Genomic DNA, 19535 nt, shown 5'->3' with positions numbered 1-19535 from the left:
GGCTCATTCATGTCACTGACACTATTCAAAGTGCAGGGACCCTGACCACAGAGACTCTATATATGCAGGGTTTTGAACTGTGGTGTGGAAAATTGGAGACATTTTTTCATTGCTCTGTGGCTGCAATTGTCATTTTCTTCAGGAAATGTCGGATAAGGACAAGTCTGTGACACTGAATCATCAGTGTTTCTGTAGTGTTTTACATTGTAGATTCTCTGACTAGTGATGGAAATTATCATTATCAACTGAGCCGTAGTATTTCCATTTTATGCTTCTTTATACTTCAACTTCACAACATCTCTGAGACAAACCTTTTACTCCACTACATTTGTCTGACTATAGCTACTTTTCAGATTTAAATTTTTCATACCTTTCCTGTCCAGTGTAACCCACATATGTCTAAATTTCAGGATTTTAAATGTGAATGTTTGTGATAACCTGAAGGATTAGTTGTTGCTCTATGGATTGAGAAAACTCCTCTACTCCTTAAACTACATATACTATTTAAAAACCCCCTTGGATTAGCTGGAAAATCATCGGCACATGATAACAGGGCTGTTCCTCTCCGCTCATGAAAAGTTGACTTTAGAGATACATGGTTCTCACAGGACAATGGTGCAACAGACATATGATGATCTAATAGAATATGATCTTTGCTGTGGATTAAACTACCCAACAGCAGTAAAAATGCTACATACACATTAATGTAGCAGTAATATTAATCAAAATACAACTTTTTTAATATACTTTTTATATAGTTATATATTAGATCCATGTGTGTGTCCTGTATGAAAAAGGTATCTCTCCCCATAATGAGGCATGGAAAGCTATCCAGTAAACCCATTCTCATGATAAAGGTGTTTCACCTGAACAGACCTACATGCTTTTTCAAACATGCTGCTTCTGAAAGCCATAGAGATCCTATTAGACACCGGCGAGGTCTGTACCACCTCATTTTTTGTACCTTCCAAACTTGTCACTCCAACTATGCCAGGTGTGCTCAGGTGTAAAAATGGGAAGAGCTCCAAGCACTCCTCAACCTCTACTCTCCACATTCCTCAGATTCCTACATCCATGAACCGCATTCACTGTTGAACCGCATTAAATCACGCCTGTGATGACAGTGATGGAGGTGGCATGCTTTCAGGAGAGAGATGGGAGAAGTGAACAGTGTCCATACATTCACCTCCTTTCAACATTTTTGAATGCAACTCTCGCATATGGTAACCATGCACCAGGAGATGTAAATAACTACATCTGATGTACCCGTTCATACCAAGGACTGGTGCTGCTTTATTTTAAGGTAAGGACTTGACTTTTTCCATTGTGTGTCATTAGGTGAAATATGTCAGTATGTTTGTCAGGATGAACAGCATGAATCAAATATAGTAAAGGTCCAGTGTGTGGAGGATCTATTGGCAGACATGTAAAATAATATTAGGCATATTTTTATTAGTGTATAAAATAAATTGTGTTTTTGTTACCTTAGAATGAGCTGTTTTTATCTTATTGTTTTATCTTGTTTAGAAACAGGTCCTCTTCTACAGAGTCCACCATGTTGAACCGCCATGTTTCTACAGTAACCCAGTAAGGACAACTAAACAGGGCCTTTTGTGTTTTTTATGAGTTTCCCGGCCGCTGTAGTTTCTTCTAAATGCTTGGAAGACAAGCGGTATTCTGTTGGTTGAAATCTATAACTTTACCACTAAATTCCACTAAATCGTGTACACTGTTCCTTTAAGAGACCATACTAATTCTAATAATCACTACACATAATTAATTACATTAATGATATATGTGTAGAGATTTGTGGTTCTTATTTCGTGTGCTGGAAGGGAGACATAAACATTTTTTGCTTATGAATTATTCTTTCATATCCTACATCCTCTTGCTTCCTGATTTAGCTGATTCACAGTATCATAACCTTGTTGCACATATAGTGTATCTGTCACTGTTTTGGCTTCCTAGCCCTCACTGACAACTTGTTTAAAAATTGTTCAATTTAAAGAAGTGTATGACCTACAGCTACAGTAAAACCCAGATTGCCTACCTCAGTATTAGAGTAAATGGTCCCTGTGAAGCCTAGTGACAGTGAGCTGTGAAGATTATTACCAGGACATGTTTTAGAACTCATTTCTCAACGTGAGCTGTGAACACCACAAACAAAATTCCACTTACCTTCATTGTAGTGAAACCTCAGAAGCAAATATTTTACAACACGGGCAGATAAAACCAATTCTATCTGACTGGCTGGATACCAGAGGTAAATGGAAAATATGCTTGGTTTGCTTTTTGTAATTTGGACGAACTGAACCTCTAATCTTTGCCAAATATTACACACAAAATGTTTCCACTGCCTATACATCATGTGGTATGAGATCATTTCAGTGTTAACATAGTAACATAGTCTCATGTTCTCATTGTTTAATCATTTGACTCACATAGGGCTTGGATCCCATTATTGGATGCATGTTGCTCTTTCTCCCTTTTATTGTATATTATATGTAGAATATTGATTATATTGCAAAAGCAGAATAGAACAATGTAAGCTTTATATTGCAACATACGATACAATAAAAACAACAACCAGAGGTTCCTATTATTACATTTGTCAACTTGATATGGACTTAGCTATTGATTATGTGTCAGTTTATGGGTTAAATGGAATAAACTCAAATCCCACGAGGGCTGTAATTCAAACAATGTCCAAACTGGTGTCAGAGCTGTCGAGTTCTGTTATCTTTTATGTGAATTTAATGAACACCCTCCAGATAAACAAAACCCCAGTATCCCCCCAGGATATAAAAAAAGATCAGAACGCACTTTATTGTAATCTTGAGTATTTCCTATAATCCCATGTTGCATCTTTTGTGCTGGCTATTGTGGACAGAATGAAATTTAGTTTAAACCTGCTTTGTATATATTTAGGTCACCGGCTTTGGCTTTGAGGAGTAAAAACTGATGACTGTAATAACTGATTAAAAACATACTTTATTTTAAGTCGGCTTAGTTGATGACTGTGACCAAGAAAACTACAGAGATTATAATTTCCATTTTACAGCCTCTTGCGCTTCAGTATATATTTTTGGTTGAACAGCTGAAGATGGGATTTAATGATGATTTAAACAACCAGCCTGAAGTATTAGACGGATATAGACTGTTATTCGTGCCATACACATTCATCTCCAGTTGAGGGCAGCATTACTGTTGAGGGGGCTCTAATCTCCTTCAAATACAGAAGCAGAGAAAGAAGCAGAGGATGGACAAGAGAAGAAGAATTGCAACCTTCAGGTGCATTCACGGATGTATGGGTGCATCTTTTAAGCTACTCATTTTAGATGAGCTTTTGCCAGGAATTGTTGTTTTAAATATATTTTTTGCTGATTAATAATAAGCAGTCACTATCCAGCTGAAATAATGCCACTTCCTTTAAAAAAAAAAAAAAAATTAATAAAAAAAAAGTGAAAGGGTGTATAGCTGTTGAATATATGTGAAACAAAACATCATCATACAGTGTTAACACACAACTCAACTATAAATCCCTATCACATAAAGACCCCCAGGAGGGAGCTGCCTTTGTTTCTTATAAAGTTCCCATCTAATGGTTGGTTGCCACAAACGTGCCTTGAATTGCGAAAATTCCCGGCGGTCCCTGAACGCAGCCGCACAGGAGGAAGGAACCCTGGCAACGCTGTCACAAAGCTAACAGTGCTAAGCCCTCTGAATGCATCAGCTTTGTCAACATGCACCTCAGTGGTTATCCGGGCTGTCTACCAATTGATCGACACTTGGTAGCTTCATCAAAAGCGTGTTAACAAATTTACAATGGTATTTTTTAACGAACCAAGCTAGCCCAGCTTTTCCCCCCCTCCCCTCCTCCCTCTCTCCCTTCGTCGTATAGCTACAATCATTTGACCAGCTTAACCAGAGCCGAGCTGTTGTTAGCTCAAGCTGGTGAATATGGCGATTGTGTCTGGCTCCTGTGCCAGGGTGAACGGGTCTAGAAATGGGCCGTCTGTGTCCGCTACGCCTTCCGGATCCGTGGGACAGTCTCAGCCCATGATTGCGGTGTGGGAATGGCAGGATGACCTGGGGTATTGGCGGCCTTACAGCGGCCAAGTGAGCGCCTACATCGAGCGGTGTCTGGCACCGCGGGGACAGAGAGGAGGAGGACCCGGCTCAACGAGCATCTGCCTCGGACAATCAGACCCCAGCCTGTCGCCGTATCTCATCGACATACCGAGCTTGAAACAGTTTCGCCAGGACACAGGTGAGCACAGTGTGACGCGACGTGGCATGAAATACGTCCACAGTAACGTAACGTGACATTCATAATCCTTTTTTTTTTTTTTTTTTGTTTTGTTTTGTTTTTTTAATGTTGTGCCTCGATATTACACAGTTTATCAGGCCTACTTAGCATTAGCTTACGGGGCCGCTGTTGTGTTGATCAGTGTTTACATAGCTACAAGCCAAGAGGAGCCAAGCACACCAAGATAAAGTTTTAAGCTTTTTTACGACTCTGTTAAATATTTCTCTGTCCTCTGACTTTCGCTAACGTGTCCACATATAACCTTTAACTCGTCACACTGCTGACGCTTGCAACATTAGCATATTGTTTGGCTCCTTTGAGCTCAGCAGTGTGAGTGAAGGGCGACAGACAGAGCTTGTGAAGTAACAGTGACAGTTGTTTTGAAGCAGCCACAATGTTAGGAAAATGCCTTTTCAAACTAAACCAGAAAAACAGTATTATCCAAATCATTTCACTGGCTGCCATTAGGGATCATGATGTTTACAGTCCTGACTGTGACAGTTATTGTCTGTTATGACCCCACTTTGGGATTTATTTTTTTTGTTGCATATAAAGCTTGCGTAGTGTTGCTTTAATTCACTTTAATCATAGAAAATCATCTTTTTTTTTTTTATTACTTCCAGGAAAGACACGCTCAGTACGTCGGTCCCTGTTCGCCCAGTCCTCAGGCCTCGGCAGTGGGGTCTACTGGGAATGGGCCAACGACGAAGGAGGATGGACTCCGTATGAGACTCGAACCTCTATCCTCTTGGAGCACAGCTATCAGGCCCGGCAAGGCACGGCAGACTTGGGCCCGCATGGATACAATTACATAGTGGATCTCACATCTCTGGCCCAAGTTAACAAATCCACGGGTTTCAGACGGCAGGTCCGACGGCAGTGTAACCTCCCCTACCCCCTGGCCTCCTCCGGCCCCCCAGCCATCCCCTCGGGCCCCGCCTGCTCCTGCCAGCAGTGTTTGAGCCACAGCAGCACAGGACCCATGCCCAGCCGTTCACGCCATTCCTTTTCATCGGGCAGTCTGAATCGGCCCAGCCTCCAAGGGCCGGGAAGGGCTGTAGCAGCTCACCCCACTTCTGTCTATTCGCCATACCCTAGGAGACCCCTCTCTGTTGGGGGAATGTCCTGGGGCAGCCCCTGGCCTCCACCGCCCTCTGGTAGTCACCCGCCGCTTCTGACCAGCTCCACCAGTGCCAACGGGTTAAGGTTGGTATCTGATCTATGTGTGTGTGTGTGTGTTGGATTGTGATTTGGTTTGCAGTTTCATATGGTTAGGTTGGAGTAAAACAGCAGCAGCAAGGTGTTCCTCTGACTCAGTTAGTCGTCCTGGGATGCACGGCATGGGGCCCCTCTCCACCCACCCCTCCATTTCGCTTTTGTCTTTCCTGTTTGTCTCCACTTTGACCTATTCTGTAAACCAGGAATGACAAAAAATGGTCTGTAGCTCCAGCCCTGCAGTGGCATGTTTGTTTTGGCTCAGTTCCTGTGTCTCCTTGTCTGTGTCATCTCCAGCCCTCATTCTCTTGTGTTCCTAACGGCATACAAAAACTGCTTTCAAAAATGAAGGGCTCAAGTTCGTGTAATGAATATGCAGTTCACTTACACTTCCTCAAGGCACAAATTTTCTTCCACATTAAGTTTCATTTAGTGTATTCCCAGCCACTGGAAATTAATAATAGGATAGGCAAATGCTGGATGTTTTCCACCCTCTGTAGCACACACTGTGGTCTGTGTTATGAACTCATCTTCTTCATTTTCTAATAGAGAGAGCAAGAGAATAAGAAAGGCTATGTGATTTTTAATAGTGGTCACTTACCACTATTTACCACTACTCACTCTATACAGGGATTTGAAATGTTGTTACAGGTTATTTATATGGTTACTGTTGAATCCCTTTATGGGGTATTTTGATTCCAGACATTCACCCCACAGCTTCTTAGCTGATGTCAAAAGGGCATCATTATGTCAGCGACCCATTTCCTCCTATTGTTCTACCGTGTGCTCTTATTTGGATGACAAGCAATATATAAGGGTCAAAGTTCCACACACTGATTTTTATGTTTTTTGATTGTTATTTCACGTCTGCATTTTTTTGTTTTTCAAGCACTTTACGTCGTTATACGCTTGTCTTGATGATTAGAGCATACACTCCCCTGACTACAAAAATGGAGATAAACAGGATGAGTGTCAAAACACATGGTCGAGGATTTGATTAGTCGATTGACAAAAATCTAAGCAGGAATCAACCTGGACTTTTTATGTCTATGTGACTTATGGGGACGAGAACGCTGGTAAACTGATGTACAATGTACAAGTTCTTGTTTGTGCCACTGATATGCTCAAATTGTTATTATAAGTGTGACAACATTCTGAAAATGACCGTACAGAGATAGACGTTTTTGTTAAAGATTAAGATCCTTTTTGTTCAATCAGAAACAGCCGTTCTGTCGCTCTGTCCAAAGCTACCACACTCCGTTGACAAAAGCAGTAATTTTACCTAACAGAACACAGGAGTTGCTCTACTGCTGCCTCGGTCGGTTAGTTTGTTTTGTGTTATTGTGTGACTTTGGTGTTGGATCTGAACTAACATGTTAAAAACAAGCTCTATTAGTGGATGTACATTGAGGATTACAAGGATTACATTGTCGTCTGTTTCGCGGCTGCTGGCTGCAGCACTCTCGTGCAAAATGGAACTGGTTGTCTCCGTTAGTCACTTGGACACACAAACGTGGGAAAATAGGGTTGAAAAAAGTTTCCATTTTAAGTTATTTATTAAGAAATCATGCCAAAAAGTTTCTGCTTCCATCTTCTAGATTTTAGTCTTAAAAGTTTTTACACTATTGTAAATTCATATTTTTACATTTTCGACTCTCTTGTCATACGAAACAAGCACTTTGAAGAAGTCACTTTGAACTCTGTGAAAAATGGCGATCAGAATTTCTCAGTTTTCTACCATTTTATAGAACTGCATTACAAATTACAAAAAAAGTAATTAACAGGTAAAGGAAGTAATTGTAATTGCAGCCCTAAACTGGATTTGGTTTAGAGCAACATCATACTTCAGTCCTGACTATTACTCCTTTCTTTTCCCAGAACGCCGCTTCGCACAGTAAACAGATTTGCTGTGCTCATGTTCGTCAATATATTGGGAGTTGAGTCACGCGCCCTAGTTGCTCTATGAACAATCGATTGTAAGGTGTAAGGCTAATAAATCTCAGTCAGAACTTCAGTCATTTACTGGCCAGTCCAACAGTGGTTAGTGTTTCAGCTATTAAAGTAAAGGTAAATAAACATTTGCAGTTAATGCACAGGCCGGTTTTATTTTCTTGTCTTGATCTGGTGCCAGAACTATCCCTAATGTCACCGTACCTGAACGTTTTAATTCTGTGGAGTGGATCGGAAAGCGAAATCATTCAAAGTCTTTGTTTTGTTCTTCCTGCTTGGTTCATTGTTGCTGTTTTTACTGACTGAATGTCACTGTCCTTGTTTCCTGTCCTGCAGTGTTCCTTCCATCTCTGTGCAGCTGAACGGATCCACCAGTGTAAGCTCTGCCCTGGCAGGTAAACGGGTCACTAAGCATCCATCCTGACTGTTACCTCTGTTCTATTCTGCACACACACTTTTGAGTTGGTTACAGGTTTCGTTCAGTATGGTGTTTGCAGTTCCTGTTTCCTTGTTTTTTTTGTGTGCATTTGTCCTGTGAGTGTCAGTCTGTTAAGGTAACGGCATGCCACAAAAAGCTGGAAGAAGGGGGTTAGAAATAAAAAATACACACCGCAAACGTTAAGCAAAACTTGTAAAGAGAGGGGAAAATGATGTCCCTTTTTTTATTATTGTTTAAACCACCAGAGAGAGGCTTCCATTCAACAAGAAACAAAAGTGATGTTATCCTGTTTGTTACATACAGTTTTTATTGAGAGCCTACGCAGGTTTCCTCACAAAGCCTTCGGACCTGGATGCAAAAGCATGATCGACTTCAGCTTTCAGTCTCGTTGCAGCGAGCCAGCTGTTGTCCCACCTGACGCTGATTTTTGTATGATGGCTCAAGGCTAAGCAACATTATAGATGGCACTTCTACTAATAACTAATACATCACACCCCCATGAGTGGAATGCATTGACTGAGATGATTTGCATATCCGACAAATTATTTGAATGTTAATGCACAGAATTTCTTACGATGGCAAAAATGAGCCAGCCACGTTTTCCGGCACCAACGGCAGCTCATGATTTATTAAGTTTAATGTGTTTCATGTGTGTTAACTGTGTGATTATTACATTTTTTTTGGGGGGGTCGACAATATTGACAATATGCTACTTTTGCCATGCATTTCTAATTAATTATAATCTTCATCATCATGGATCATCATACGCGTAAACTATTAATTTATGATTTGTGCATGAGGGTGATTCATGACTAATTCACTTTAATAAAGATAAAACAAGATTAAACAAGCACAGTATTATTAACTTCAGATCAGAAAATATAGATAATAAACTTTCCTAGTCCCAGTCGGTCTGCGCGTCGAATCGCCGTTATTCATTTCTCTATTTTGGAGTCAGAATGCAGTCCACCCCCTACCCACAGTAGGAAAAGTGAGCTTCCCCGAAAGCCATGGTACAGTTTGCATACTGCTCAAGAGACGTGACTCTATATGGGGCTCTCAGTGAATTTCCATAATTGCTGTTGAATGTTCAGAAAAATCTAAATTTCAAATCCAAAGATTATTGACAAATGCATCAATATGGTTTTTTTTTGCATCCTCCTGTACCTTTTTTAATATATTCAGTCTGTGTTGCTTTTATACGGCCTTCCTGCTCTCCCATATTTGGCTTCTTCTCAATAAAAGGAAAATTATTCAGCAGAACACAAAAAAATGAAAAATCAAATCTGTCTTGAAATGAAAAGAATCTGCACTCAACATCCACAGAAGCTATTTATAATGCATTGCTTGTTCATTGCGCCCGGCTCACTAGTGTCAACATAATGCAAAATCATTTTTTTGTCATTTCATCATGTTTAAATATCAGTCAGATCTGATGAAAAAAAACTTCAGCCCCACAATGTGGTAATAAGGTAGAGCTGTTTGAAGAGCTAACGCAGTAGTTCAAAGTATGCATATTTATCAGCTACATCTATATCAATAGTTTATTGGCTCAAGATGATGGGCAAATTCCTGGAATGAGAACTGAGGTTTAAAAAAGAAAAAAAAAATCTTAATGGAAACCCTTTGACTGCTGAATATATTTATTAACAGCTTTTGGATAACTCATGCTAATACCATTGATTGAATTTCACATGTGCAGTTTACACGCATGGTCGCGTATTTAATGCTTTCATTTTCCCCTGCAGTTATGTGATTTAGAGTGTAGTGTAATACTGTACGTCAGCAGGCTGAGATATAGCAGGCAGGCAAGTTGTAACTGTCATAAAAAAAGGGAAAATTGACATGCGAAGTAAGCGTTCACTGTGTTTTAGGTTTTTTTCCTTCTTCTGCTGCATACTTCTCAAATTATAACTCAGTTTCTTGGCTGCGATAAGCTGACTGAATCAATACAATCAGCATGGAGGAAGCTAGAGGACCAGAACCTCATTACTGAAAAGCACCGTACCATGACTTTGGTGAATCGTTTAAAATGGAAGGTCACTCATGTGGTGTCTGTTCTAAATGTGCAGTCTTAATGATCATTAGTCAGTAATGAACATTACTGGTGATCAGCTTTATATCTTAGGCTCTGTTTATTTTGCCGTTTCAGTGTTGAACACATGCAATAAATACTCCCACCTCCATCACTGTTGGAAGTAGAATTTGTATGTTCAAAAACACAAATTTGACTTTTTCCTGTTCAGTCTGCGACGGTTCAATATGTATTTTCTTGAGTTAGGTTTGAGATTAATGAGTTTTGCTTCCTGTTTTCCAACAGGAAACTATGGCAGCTATTCCGGGAACAATGTCAAGCTTAGGGCTGTACTAAATTTTAAACTATTTGTTCCTTCTTTTTTTTTTTTTTTTTTAGCTCAGGGCCACACTAAACTCCTATATCAGCAGTTCCTTACGTGTTTACACAAGTCTGACGTTTTAGCCTAAACCTCACGTTTCAGTGCTTTTCTTCATCATCTTCGATGTAAAAAAAACATCAGATTTCATACAGTCAGAGAAATTAAAAGTGTGCGTACTGCTCATAGTTTAGTTCTAAACTTTCAGGGCACCACAGAGCATCTCTCCTGCCGGGCTGCTGCAGCGCTGTCAGCCATAGAGTCAGTCACAGTGGGCAGCAGTGGAGGAGGTTGTACCACTGTCCGGTTCAAAAGGTTCTGGTTTAGCTGGAGCAGAGCGCTTTGGAGCAGCCGCTGCCCCGCATTAACTATCACTCCTTTCTGCTTCATCTCAGTTTTGTGGTTTGTGAGCATTTTGAGACTCAGTTTGTGAAGTTTATAGCCTGCAATGCAGTCACTGTGTGTACAATGGCACAGCTAAAAAAAAAACCCAAAAAGAGCAGAGATTCGACTGACAAAATGCGATTCTACTCGGGGTCTTTGGGGTCAGCCCTAGTCAGGTTTCAGCTAAACTGTCCACTGAAGTAAACTCACCAATCTAAGGTGAGAAATGGGCCATGGGATCAAGGTGAATGCCAAAAGATGGGGTAGCCCAAGTCGAGGAAGTATCTTTATTGCTCATGAGTTCAACTTTTCATTTGTAAAACAACTTCTTAGAAGGTACATAGTCTTGCTTTAGATGATCGTGCTAAATCTTAGATCTGCACTGCCAAACCGTTCCCAAGGATTGTGGTTGTCACCGTGTAAACCATTCCTTATAGTCTGCTGATTGATTGGTCTGACTTGCAACTTCTGGGTACCATCAATCCTCACTCGATCTTTCCCAGACTCCCAAGATAACTTGCAGTTTTCACGTGGCTCGTGAGATTAATGCTAGCTTTACAACAGAAGTCCTGATTGCAAAAACAGCTTTACTCATTAATCACAAGAGGAGAACTCTGGTTCATAGTCAGTGAATAAACCATGGCCACATGTTAAACATGATCAGTTTGGTTTTAATTTCAAAGTACTTGTTGCTGTGTCTGTTGAGGGTGAATGAGGGACACAGTGGAAACATCAGTTGCTGCTACATTTCTCATACCTTTTGATTTGTTCCTTTCTACTCCTGCATTTCTCCACTTACTCTCAACCCCTCACCTGCTCCACTCTGCCCTGCCCCACCTCAACCCCACCCCACCCCACTCTACCCTGCTCCAGGCATGGCCTCCATTTTGATGTCAGCAGTGGGACTCGGCGTGCACTTCACCACTGCCCCCCTCCCTCAGCAGCAGCAGCAGCAGCAGCAGCAGCAACAGCAGCAGCAGCAGCTACAGCTACAGCAGCAGCAGCAGCAGCAACCTGCTCCTTTCTCTCTTCCTCCTCCTCTCCTCCCCCCAGCCAGCAGGCCCAGCAAGCCCCACAGCAGCAGCAGCAGCAGCAGCAGCAGCAGTTCAGTTAGGAGAGCAAAGAGGCAGCACAGGAGAGGTAGTTACCACGCCACCAGCCCTTCCTCCACCTCTTTTTTTTTTCTCTCAGTCGTTCTCTTTTGGTCCAGTTATCATCAGCACAGGCTTGAGGAGCACTTCATCCCGCATCAACTCACTTTCATTTGTCTTCACATGCTCATAGGGTGTTTTCACATGGCTCTCTCTTCTGATTGTTGTGCAACTGTCGAATAAGTCTAGTCAATGTGCTCTAAACTGACTTTAAAAATCAGACTGCCTTTGGCATGTCTGATTCAGCTATGACTGACCTCTCTGCTGCTACCCCCTCCCTCCCTCCCTCTCTCCCTCCCTCCCAATTTCATTCCAGTTCTTGTCATCATTATGTGCTGCTTAAAATCCTGCATTTTTTTGTTTTCAGCTCTCAAAGATGTGATTTTGCACTTTCCAACCTCCTCTGTGCCCATTCTAACAAAAAAAATTAAGCAGGGAGTCCAAATAATGTGAAATAGTGGGAACATAGTGAACAAATCTTCCATGTTTGACAGGATTTCAAGTCTTGCCACAGGTGTATATACAGATGAGTAACAAACTAAAAGACAAGCCAGAATAAACGAGTGGAGAAACATAACAAATGCAGACGCTTGTGTACAGGATACTAGATAGATCCACTAAATGAGGGAACGTCTTGCCAAGGAGCACTGAAGTGGTTCTGGAGGCTCAGGGTGTAACGACAACTTTATGTTGGGTTTCGATTTGATCTGTCACCCATCTGTATATCAACACATCATCGCCTGGATGCTCACTCACTCTGTGCTTCTGGAGCAGAGGACCTCGCTGATCTGCAGCCAGTCACGTCGCCGCACGTCCCAGCAGCCACTGCTGCAGTATAGAGCTGCTGAACTTAATGCGTTAGTCATTCGACAGCAAATTAATTGGCAGCTGTTTTGATAATTGATCATTTTGAGTCAGTTTAAAGCAAAAGAAAAGCCAAAACGTTGATGACTCCAGCTTCTCAAATGGGAGAATAACCACCATAAATCAACCATTATACGTCACATTCACTGTCAAACTGTGTATATTAAAATGGGTTTGCTCATAGATAAGTTAATACTGCTGTGTCACAACTGAAATATTAAGCTTCATTTCATTGCGGCCTCTTTATTTCTGCCTGATTGGGTCCCCCCCCCTCCCACATCTCTGCATTCTCATGACCATAAATTACACATCCTCCACTCTCATTGTCTGACACTTTTTAACTTGAAATCAGTACACAGGACATAAAAAGCGTTAATGTCTGGGAATTTATTCTTATTTCTCAGCTGGGAGAAAAATAGCTAACCTCCCAACCTTTTGTAAATCTGAAATTCAATGGAGCTGTCTTGTGTAATAAACTCAAAAAGACACTTGAAGATGAACGTCTAGATAGCTGTCAGAATTTTATTTCCTAAACAGACTCGACACTCACACGTGTGTGTATGTGAGAGGAAATGGTAGTGATATGCTCTAAGTGTCTCTGTCCATCCCTCATGCTGCCTGTCGTGGTTCATTCTGTCATCGTGCGCTCAGATTGTCTCTGTGGCTTAATGTGTTCGCATGTTCTTGCATCCTGCGGCCATTTCCTGATTTTATGATTTGCATCAACCCGGACTTTCTTGTATGTAGCAGAGGCAGAAACCCATATCTTATGTGGCTAATGTTCTCATGTGAAATTCTAAAGTGAGATAGTAAATTACTTGATATTGTGAGGGGGAAATCATTTCATTTCAACTCACCAGAGTCTCATCTTTTTGTTTGGCGGTTTGTTGGAATCGCCGTTTTAGTGTCTGGCCTGTCTCTGCTCATTCATCACTTTGTGGTTTCTCTTTTATCCTTCTTTTAGCCTCTGCTCAGAGACCTGAGGAGGTAATTCAGCGCTACATGGAAGTAGTGGCCGGTGTACCGGATGAGGTAAATGTCTCATGGTCAGGGGGTTTGGGTTTTCCCCCCCTTCCTCTCAGACAAACTAAAGGAAAGAGTTATTGGTGCTCTTTTGTACAGGCAGATGTATCACAGTTTATAAGGGTCACTGTCTGTGGTGCATGTCATGTAAGGTGCAACATAAATAGACTTTTAAAACACAGCATTTTGATAGACTGTTTATATGGGGGTGTGTGCTGCTGGCCTTTAACTGGGAAAACAGTCCCAGTTTTTTTTTTTAGTAATTGTGACACACATTCCCTCGTCCTCTCTTAGGACTGCATTATCTGCATGGATCAACTGTCCAATCCGTCCGGCTACGAGACACCCGCCACAGAGGATGGGGGCCAGAGCATCCTCCCAGACACTGTGGGGAAATTCATCAAGTGTGGACACACCCTGCATATGCTCTGCATGCTGGCCATGTACAACAACGGAACAAAGGTACCGAACTGTTACATACTGCATGCCGACTGTAGTTTTTTTATTGTGTGGACGAATTGTTGGCAGCATTACAATGTGATGTAATGCAGCACAGATTGATGTGACAGTCTGTACCATGTGACCGCAACCTTAATTTGACAAACGCCAATGAGGAATTGTCTTGAAGGAATATGAAAAATTAATCTGTGAGTTAAATACGGGGTTACAGTCAGGAGGCGATTAGCTTAGCTTAGCATAAAGACTGGAAGCAGAAGGGAAACAGCCACTTCCAACCTCACTGACAAGAATCCAGAAAATGACTGCACCCTGCTACTGGTTGGCAAGAAATACTTTCAGCATACCAACTCCTCGTACAACCCCAAGCTTTCTCTGTCTATAACATGTGTTCTAATGTTTTTTTTATTTATTTTTTATTGTAGCGGAATTAATGTAAGGTGTCGTATATAAACTCAGTACCAAATAACTACAGTATATCACTTTCCACACATACAAGCCTCAGTGGTTACTGGCTGATGAGACCAGAGGTATAATGACCTGGTGAGGGAGGGTGGGGGGGGACACAAAACAAAAAGTCTCATCAGCGGATCGATGAATAATTTGATCAGCACTTACCTGGTTTGTATTGATCGCTCCCGTTTAAAAAGGCACTCTGGTTGTGTTTTTCCTCCTCAGGACGGCAGCCTGCAGTGCCCGTCGTGTAAGACAATCTACGGAGAGAAGACGGGCACCCAGCCCAAAGGCAAGATGGAAATTTACAGCATCGCCCAGTCGCTGCCGGGCCACCCGGACTGTGGCACCATCCAGATCATCTACAGCATACCACCTGGCTTACAGGTACGCCTGCACGCTGAGCCACCACCTGCTGTTCAATCAAACCCACGTTGGGATTTTTTTGTACCTTAATTTAGATTGTTCCCTAGTCTTTTCTTTCATTTTGCAGTAATCATTTGTTTTCTACCAAGACTGCAAAATCAGAGCAGAATTTGAACCTTAAAAAAAAAAAAAAAATGGATTCGATAACAAACATTGGAGTTTGGGCCCCTCCCTACAGGAGAACAACCAGGCCAGCGGTCCCCAGGAAATTTGAATTTGAGATGTGGTCACATTGACACATTGACCCAAAGATCCGATGAATTTTATTCATTTATGGAAAGAGGTGTTTAAAAAGTCGGGGCCTTACTGTGGCGGTTCTGACTCCGCAGGTCTCCGCTCAGGAGAAAGGAGCCCAAGAACCAGTTCTCAAACCTCGTTAAAAAAAAAAAAAAGTAGACTTTGGAGAACAAAACTGACAAGTACTTCAACAATGAAGAAATGCCTCTTCTATAATAATGAATTCCTAAACCACTAAAGACTGCGCTGGTACAGGTACTAATGGGGGTCTGTGTTCACCCAGAATCACTTCCAGTTAGAAACAAGAGAGACTGCAAATATAGCTCTAAGTTTCTGGGTGGCAATGTCTGCTCAAGTGAGTTCTGGACTAATCTGAGGAAGGATCAGAACGCCCTCGGCGCATAGTTCGCCGCCTCTCTTATGCCTTTAAGAATGGGCGTGGTCACACCCTGACTGGCCGAGAGGGGAATCGCCAAGCTGCTCTCAGTCACTGTTGATGGGTCAATCCCCACACGCTGTGCAACAGGTGATCCGAATGATCCTGTAATCAGCGCAGAGGAGCATGAGCCAAAACCAAAGGTCAAATGAAATGGCAGCAAATACAAATGAATGAGGGACTGCTACAATATAATATTCAAGGACTTGACAATTATATACCCCCCCACCCCACCTGACAGAGAGCATTACAGGTTGCTGCAGCCTGAATGTTCAGTCTCTATTGTCCTGCGTGGGGAATTCGGCTCACAGCACGGCAAAAATAGAAGCACCAAAGCAGCGTCATCCGTCAGTAAAACAGATGAAAAATGTCACTCACTAAAATAACAATCTCTTGTTGCTAAGCGGGGCGAGTTCCCTGTTTATTTTTTTAGAGTTAGTCCTAAAAGTGTCAGTCCAGCTTCACCTGCAGGAGCTTCCGACAGCTCGTGTAATACGTTTTGCTGCCACGGAGGAAATAACTTTGAGTTGGCGAGCACTTGCGGATGTGTTTACTGTCGCAGGAAACCACATCATTTATCAACAATTAGCCGTGTTACTCAATGTCATCATGACGAGGAGCAAAATGAAATACGCAACCAGCAGCCCAAGAAAATCATCGAGGCGATACGCCTGTGTACGTGTCGTCTTGGACTAATAGTATCTCAGGGAAAACTTCCCCAGCAGTCTGACGTCTTCCATCTATTCAAGGAGCCTTTTTTTCCAGAAACGGGTGTGTCGTCAAGGTCACTTCATGTTCGGGGGTCGGTACCAGGTACCTTTTTTGATAAGTTTGAAAGGGGGAATCTGAACATAATAAATGACCGGAGGAGAGACTGCAGTCTAGACTGAAGCTCTTTCAGGGTTTATAACAGATTGATGTCCAGGCTCGAATGTGGGAGAGATTTCTCCTCCTCGCAGCGTCGCCCGCTCTTTTGTTACGGCCTTTTGGGAAAGCCCTAATTTCTTTCTGTGTCCTGCTGTAACCACCGGTGCAGATGAATTGCAGAAAAGGGCCGTGCCCACCTAAAACTACAGGAACCTGAATCAGATTTGTATCGAGCTGTTGGTCTACTGTTCAAAACATGTTATCAGATTATTCCATTGCACCGACTGATCCCTAATATTAAACTTCATATGTTTCCATTCATCAGTCAGTCTTTGTCCTTCTCCACCAGGGCCCGGAGCATCCCAACCCGGGACAGCCGTACACCTGTAGAGGCTTCCCGCGCTTCTGTTTTCTACCGGACAACGACAAGGGCAGGAAGGTAAAAAGCAACACGCCTGCAGTCTGCCCTACAGACGCTTCCAATGTACACAGTGTGAACACATCTCAGATATCAGCATCTATACTCGACCACAGGTCCCAGATTATCAATAAGTTCAGTCACAGCAGAACGCCAGTGGAGCTGGAGAGAACAACCCGACACCTACTGCTCGATACTACCAACACACAACCCCTGCGTAGCGCTCCGTCGGGATCGTACTGTTTCACTGTGATTAAATTAAGAACATTTTGTGCTCATTATGAAGTTGTGTTGTTTCCATGGTGAATTAGGAGCTCATTTTCCTGCTTGCTGGCGACGGCAGCTGCACACTTCAGCCTCTATAAATAATCTCTGATGTAATTCACTAATGGAAAACTGGATTAAATTATTCCAGCTGTAGTGTATCTGCGCGTAGGCCTCATCCTCGAGTCCCTGGTGTGATGCCCTGGTGGACGCTGCCGGTCCCACTGTGCAGTGAATGGCGAGTCTTTTTACTGGTTAAAATCAGAAACACAGTTCATTCTTATCAGTCAGGCAGCTTATCTGTCGTCATTAACTGGTGTTAGATAATCGCATTTTGGTTAAATTATTGGCCGAGTTAGATCTTTGCGTGTTTCTAATGTTAGCCGTACACGCCACTGACTGCAGAGAGTCAGCGTACCTGGTTGAAATCAATTTTAAGAACAGTTGCTGGTTCATTTTCGGACTAATGGATTCATTGTTTCGGCTCTAAAGGTTCGTGTCTCTCTCTGTTGAACAGGTACTGGAGCTGCTGAAGGTCGCGTGGATGCGGCGCCTCATCTTCACCGTGGGAACTTCCAGCACCACCGGCGAGCCCGACACGGTGGTGTGGAACGGCATCCACCACAAAACAGAGATGATGTCCAACTTGTCGGGCCACGGCTACCCCGACCCCAACTATCTGGACAATGTTCTGTCTGAGCTGGCCTCTCAGGGCGTGACAGAGGACTGCCTCAAACCTCCAGGCGGTGGCGGTGGCGGTGGTGGCGGCGGTGGCGGCGGCAGCAGCTAGGTCGCGGCTAAGAGCTTCACACACACACACACACACACACACACACAGACACACACACACACACACACACACACACACACACACACACACACACACACACACACACTTCCTCTCACTGCTGACCACTGAATTTAACCCTTGAAAATCCACCTGTGTTGCCAGGTGGACCTCCTGCAACCTCTGTTTGTCGTTACGTTAATGTCGGCACCTGCCCAAATCTCATGGAGTGAGGAAAAGGGGGAGGACGGGGGAGGGGGAGTGAGCTGGATAGAGGTCTTAAAGAATGCGAAGTGGAGTGCTTTGCTGAGAATGGTTCAGGCTCCACTGCATTCCTGCTCATCACCGATTCCAGGAGACAGAACTCAGAGAGAAGAATGGGGCTCCCTCTCACTGAGCCTCATTTATCAAACCTCCACTAACTGGAGTCGCGCTTTTTTTTTTGTTGTTTTTGGGGCGGGGTGTTTTTTTTTTTTTCCCGTTTAGAGCCTCATCTGTATCCCACCGCGTCGAGTTGCCGTGAGAATGGCAGCTCGCATCGGGGATGAAAATCTCATTAAGCACTTTAGTTGTGACAGTGCATTTAGCTGACAAGATGTGGGGTTTTTAAAGGGCAGTTAACTTGTTTTTAAAATTGGGGAGGTTATGCAATTAAAAGTGTTTCTGCTGAAAAAAACCTTGGCGGTTTGCGCACGAAGACACTGAAACGTCTAGAAGCAAAGTGAGTATATATTAGCCTATTTGATGAAAAGAGGCAATACTTGTACTAATGTAAATAAAAAAAAAACATGAAACAAGAATATTGTAAAAAACAAATACAAACAGGTTGTGTCCACAAATGACAAATGAGAGTAAAGTTTTTAACATTGAACACTACTTCTAATTTGATCCATCTTTCTGTTCTATTTGATTCCCTAGCCCTAATTCGATAAGCAGATGTCTAATGCACTCACATTTTGATTTATTCATGTTTTGACTTTGCAGTAACAAAGCCTCGGGGTGTTCTGCAGCCATTGTTTATGTCACTTAATATGTTAGTTTGTGTTGCCATGTACGCGGGAAGGGACAAGGTTACATCGTATATAGCTCGACGACCTCAATCCTTTTGTCTGAAACAGATGGGGAAAAAATGGCTGAGATTAATAAAAAAAAAAAAGGAAAAAAAAAAACTCTGGTAAAGAACATTTTACAGTGTGACAATCAAGGTCATCGAACTCGTCTTGATTAAACAAGACACGTGAAGCGGCGGCGAGCGGGTTGATGTTCCCGCCGGCTGCAAACTCACCTCCTGTATTCACATGCATTATTCTGCTCACAGTACTGCAGTACAGTTGCTGAACTGAGTCTTGACATGTATACAAGCAAAACTGAAAAAAAAAAAAAAAAAAAAGTCTGCAATAAATACAGAAATAAAGCAAAATGAATCCTGAAACTCTGATGTTTAGTTTTCTTTGTGAAGAACG

The 19535-nt window shown here is 42.5% G+C and overlaps 1 protein-coding gene across 3 annotated transcripts; it reads left to right on the top strand.

Annotated features, from left to right (window-relative positions):
* The first annotated feature begins 3644 nt into the window (after window positions 1-3644).
* Window positions 3645-19504, top strand: dtx2 (deltex 2, E3 ubiquitin ligase). Of its 3 annotated transcripts, XM_051402573.1 has the most exons (10): window positions 3645-4270; window positions 4933-5515; window positions 7811-7869; window positions 11564-11830; window positions 13670-13737; window positions 14023-14190; window positions 14863-15024; window positions 16953-17042; window positions 17803-18089; window positions 18134-19504. In XM_051402573.1, the coding sequence occupies exons 1-9, from the start codon at window positions 3961-3963 to the stop codon at window positions 18073-18075; spliced, it is 1980 nt and encodes a 659-aa protein (XP_051258533.1). In that variant the 5' UTR covers window positions 3645-3960; the 3' UTR covers window positions 18076-18089; window positions 18134-19504. The 3 variants fall into 3 exon arrangements, with proteins under 3 accessions (XP_051258533.1, XP_051258532.1, XP_051258534.1); XM_051402572.1 differs by having other exon boundaries at window positions 17803-19504; XM_051402574.1 differs by lacking the exon at window positions 11564-11830 and having other exon boundaries at window positions 3646-4270; window positions 17803-19504.
* Window positions 19505-19535: the final 31 nt, after the last annotated feature.

The sequence above is a fragment of the Dicentrarchus labrax genome, unplaced genomic scaffold, assembly GCF_905237075.1.
Source record: "Dicentrarchus labrax unplaced genomic scaffold, dlabrax2021, whole genome shotgun sequence".
Lineage (NCBI taxonomy): Eukaryota > Metazoa > Chordata > Actinopteri > Moronidae > Dicentrarchus > Dicentrarchus labrax.
The sequence above is the reverse complement of the archived record's forward strand: the minus strand, read 5'-3'. Positions and strand labels throughout refer to the sequence as shown.